Source organism: Apium graveolens, chromosome 2 (genome assembly GCF_009905375.1).
Source record: "Apium graveolens cultivar Ventura chromosome 2, ASM990537v1, whole genome shotgun sequence".
Taxonomy (NCBI): domain Eukaryota; kingdom Viridiplantae; phylum Streptophyta; class Magnoliopsida; order Apiales; family Apiaceae; genus Apium; species Apium graveolens.
The window spans coordinates 159,369,578-159,374,612 of record NC_133648.1 but is presented as its reverse complement, the minus strand read 5'-3'; the positions used below and the strand labels follow the sequence as shown (position 1 = coordinate 159,374,612).

Genomic DNA, 5,035 nt, shown 5'->3' with positions numbered 1-5,035 from the left:
TATGCTTTTATTTGGATTTCGTATGTGTAAAAGTGTTTTACCATGCCCCCGCTGCGTTTAAAATCCAACATTTCTCCCATGCCTCTTGCTTCTTTGATCCATATCAAGTTCATGAGTCTTGAGCATACCATAAATTTCATCAAGAGTAGTTTCATCATGAGCATAGTTGTCTCTTATAGTTGTGGCCTTCAAATCCCAACTTTCAGGAAGAGCTAAAAAGAATTTGAGATTAGTATCTTCAAGATCATATTCCTTATCCACCAGTGACAGATCATTCAAGAGTTTGACAAATCTATCATATAAACCAGTCAATGACTCATCAGGTTTTGAGTCAAAGTGCTCATACTCTTGAGTGAGTATAGTCCTCCTGTTCTTCTTAATTGAATCAGTTCCTTGGCATCTTGTCTCCAAGGTATCCCATATCTCTTTTGCAGTCTTGCAGTTAATTACCCTGTTTGACATGACATTATCAATGGCACTGTGCAGCAAATGTCTTACCTTTGCATCCTTTGCAATAGTTGAGATATCTTCAGCTGTATATTCACTTTTCTCCTTTGGTATAGTCTGTGCTGGCTGATCTGTAACTATAACAGAGAGCTTGGTTGGCTTGCGTGGTCCTTCATTAATTCTGTCAAGGTATTCTGGATCTGTAGCTTCCAGAAACATAGACATCCTCACCTTCCATATGGGATACTCAGAAGGTTTCAGTATGGGAACCCTAATAGTCTCATATCGATTATGAATTTGAGTCTTTGGAGTTTCTTCAGTTTTGGTGGGCTTGGTTGGAGTTTGTACTTCTTCAGACATGATTGTTTTTGGATCTTTACTGTATGTATGTTAACAGATAGCTCTGATACCACTTGTTAGGTCACACACACTGTAGAAGGGGGTTGAATACAGTGTTTACTACAATCAAATCGAATATAAGAACTCAAGTAACAGAAAACAGATTTTATTCAACACAATAAACTCTGTTACAAAGAATTGTCCTCTCTCAGTGATGAACAAATTATCACGAGAGCTGCTAGGGTTACAATAAATAATAAATTTGATTATGATAACACATATAGTGTAAACCCTATGTCTGTGTTTATATACTACACAGTTACAAGATAATCTTCTGATTGATATCGAATACAATTCTGCTTCCTAATATATATCAATCAGTTATCTTTTCTTCCAAGTATTCTATTCCTTATAGAATTCTTCTCCATGCATATCTCTTCTTATGTTTATCTTGATCTTCTTTTCTTTCAATTAGCCGCCTTCCTTATCTGAACGTCTCCTTAAGTCCTAATATTATCTCCTGATAAATATCTCCTGATAACTTAAGTTCTGACAACTTAAGTTCTGATATCTTAAGTCATGACTTCAGTATAAGTACTGATTTCCAGTTAAGTATTGATTTGTCCTGTTAAGTAAGATCTGAAAACTAGACACAATCATATTAGACATGACATCACAAATATATCTAACAGACATCTTCACACTCCATACAGGGTACTCAAACACCCTGAGCAAAGGAACCCTGATGGTTTCATATCTATTGGTGTTTTGAATGGGTTGAACCTTTGCAGGTTCTTGAGGGTCTAGTATTTTTGCTTGATCAGACATGATTGATTGTTTGTTTGGATCATAACTGTTTGTAAGCTTAACAGATTGGCTTTGATACCACTTGTTAGGCCTCAATGATACTATAGAAGGGGTTTGAATATAGTATCTACAATCAATTCGATTATAAACACAAGTATGTAACAGAAAACAAGTTTATTCAATATATCAAACTCTGTTACAGTAGGTTTAATCTACTCTCTCGGTGATGTATGATATCACTAAGAGCTGCTAGGGTTACAATGAATAATATTCTCGTGAATGATAACACATATAGTGTAAACCCTAATCTGTGTTTATATATTACACAGTTACAAGATAACTACCAATTGATATGATAATGATTCTGTTTCCTAGAATATATCAATCAGAGATTATCTACTGCAGTCCTATAGCTGTCCAATTCTTCATGCATATCTTTACTTGTTTAATCCAGATGCTCTTCTGTAAATCAGCCGCTTTTCATCCCTGAAGTGTATCCGCACTTAAGTCCTGATATAAGTTCTGACGCCTTAAGTTCTGATAACTTCCTGTCTTCAGTAAGTTCTGATTTCCAGTTAAGTTGTGATATTCTGATAATAAGTTCTGAAACTAAACAAATCAGATTAGACATGACATCACAAATATATCTAACAGACGGCTTCTCATACGTGTTTGATAAAGCCTTGATCAAACCATAAGTTGTCGTTTCCTTGACGATATTGTAAGCAACGTTCTTCGCCAAAGTCAACCTGACAACCCCCAGAGCCTGCCTGTCCAAAAGCTTCCAGTCTTCATCCTTCATTGCAGTTGGTTTCTTCTCTTCTAGCGGTTCGTGTAGTTTTTTCTGATACAAATAATCCTCAATTTGCATCTTCCAAAACCCTTAATCTTTGCCATCAAATTTGTCGATCTTTACCTTCCCGTCTTCTGTCATTGCTCCCACTCGCCCGAAAACCTAGGCTTTTGATACCAGTTGTTGAGTATACAACAACAAAGCAAAATCCAAAGCAAATAAACAAGAATAAGAAAATAAACGACAATCACACAAAACAAAAATTTACGTGGTTCGAAAATTCCTACTCCACAAGCCGCACTAATTTTGTATTGATCTCTCACAATTTGTTGTGTCATGATTTTACAATTACATGAGTATTTTTAAGAGAAGAAATTAGGTCTAAATCAAAATTATAGTCAAAATCTGAAAAGTAGACTAATTCATAAACTAATCTGAATCTAAATAATATATTTTCATGGGCTTAATTAATAAACCCCACAAACCCAACAGCCACAACAACCGTTTCAGAGCTATCAGGTGAACCAAAATACTACAAACACAGAAAAATAACAAATTGTTGAAATAATCAGTCAGATAATATATGTGACATGTCAACGATAAGATAGTTTTGGAGTTTGTTTATTATTATACAAATGGATGACAAAGGAAATCCAAGCTTACTCAAAAGCCTAAAACACAGCAAACAATTAATTCAAAAAACCACACACATACATATTGTTTCTACCTCCTCTTAATAAGTTATAACAAAGCTACCTAGTGCCAAGCTTGTAACAATCCAAATTGATGCAACAATGGCAACTGAAGGAGTAGATTTCGCAGCAGCAAATGATGTTGGAGGTGGCGCCCCTGTCGGAGTGGATGCTGATGCACCCATTCCCGGCATTGACATTGGAGCCTCACTTCCCGGCATGGACATGGTTGGAGAAGAAGGCATGGCTGGAATCTCTGGTGACATTGCTGCAGGAGCAGGTGGTGAAGCTATGGGGCTGCCCATGTGGTGGCTCTTGGGGGATATAACAACAAGATTGAGCTTTTGACCTTGATCACAGTTTGACTTATTTCCGGAGATGAAATAAAAAGGGCCTGCTTTATCTAGCTTGAAAACTGAATTACCATCATCCATCTTGGTAATTGGATTGTTTATGTTACAGGTGTCAAAATCATTTTTGTTCACAGCCAAGACAGAGTCCACCCCCTGTGTGTATTTGAAAGCTACAAAATACATAATCAAATGCACCAAAATGTTACTACTTATTTTTAGCCACCTAGATTTCATTCTAAGCAGATACAGTGCAGTGCTCTAGTTATATTTAAAACCAGGTTCAAAAGAATATGGGAACCAGGATTAGAAATAAATTCAGTGCACAAATATATACAAATAATATTTGATAACAATACTATTGGAATTACCTCTTAAGAAACTAAAATTGATACAGTACATAGTATGATATGACAAGTTCAGTCCATAAAACAACAAGAATTCATTTGTTACAGTTAGAAATATATAAATAAATCTAAAAGTGACAGATTTCACAAAATGTACTTATCAGAGTGTCAAACAACTAGTAATATTTTTTTGCAAACTACAAATGAAACATATGTTGAACCATGGATCTATAAACTATAGTAATAACTATATTTGTTAACAGAGAAAAATGATAATAGAAAATAAAATGAAGCAAGCAAGAGAATAGTAAAATAAGCAGAATACAATAAAGAAAGAAGAGAGTGAATTGACTTACTGATAATGTCGCCAATAACAAACCTCTGTCTTTTAGACCAAGCATCATAGCTCTCAGAAGGGCTTAGTATCCACCCATCTTTACCTCCAGCACTAAAACTATATGCATTTGACAGTGAGATGATGTAAGACAATGTTACCAACAAGAGACACAGAAATGTATGAAAAACACCCATTTTCATACCCCCAAGTAAAGTGTAGTGAGTTGAGATTGAGAATATTTATTGGATGGGCAAGAAGAACCAAAGTGATGTGGAGAATAGAGAGGATACAAAGTATAGTACTACTACTTGTTGGCTAAGTATTGTGTGGATGTCATTGCCCGAAATATATACCCCTACCGACATAGAGTACATTTTTAGGACTCACATTATTCGTTGCTCCTTTTTCATATTTTGATGCTCCCTTCTAGGTTTTGTCAAGTGTTAACCGTGTTGATAACATCTCCCACTCAAGTACTTTTACACTGTTTTGATACAATTTTTTTTTCAACCCTAACTCTAAAACTTAAAGCAAATCCAACAGTTCCCTTATATAAGCTCTTAAGTTCAATTATAAAAATTTTGACAAAAAATGACACTCTAAGAGCAAGTCCAACAGTATCTTAACAAGTTCCTTATAAATATTATAAAATATTAACTCTTAATGATTTAAGACATGATTTTGAATTTGACGATCTCTTCTCTTCCAGCCGTATTAGGCCTAGTCCGTGAACAGCTCATATTCGTGGACCTTGACGATCTCTGCTGGTGGACCTCGACGACATGGGTCGTCTTGAGTCTGCTATGAGCTTGGACCAGACGGGTCTGTATTGGATTTCAGACAAGAAGCCCAAGTGTAATTAATGTAACATTTAATGTATCTTTAGTATGTTTTTCTATCCATATCATTTACCCCCAACTTTC

General features: G+C 35.5%; 1 protein-coding gene across 1 annotated transcript; it reads right to left on the bottom strand.

Annotated features, from left to right (window-relative positions):
* Positions 1 to 2,942: 2,942 nt before the first annotated feature.
* LOC141707952 (early nodulin-like protein 14) lies at positions 2,943 to 4,431 on the bottom strand. Its single transcript, XM_074511406.1, has 2 exons — positions 4,132 to 4,431; positions 2,943 to 3,601 (listed from the first exon to the last, which is right to left on the bottom strand). The coding sequence occupies exons 1-2, from the start codon at positions 4,310 to 4,312 to the stop codon at positions 3,120 to 3,122; spliced, it is 663 nt and encodes a 220-aa protein (XP_074367507.1). The 5' UTR covers positions 4,313 to 4,431; the 3' UTR covers positions 2,943 to 3,119.
* Positions 4,432 to 5,035: the final 604 nt, after the last annotated feature.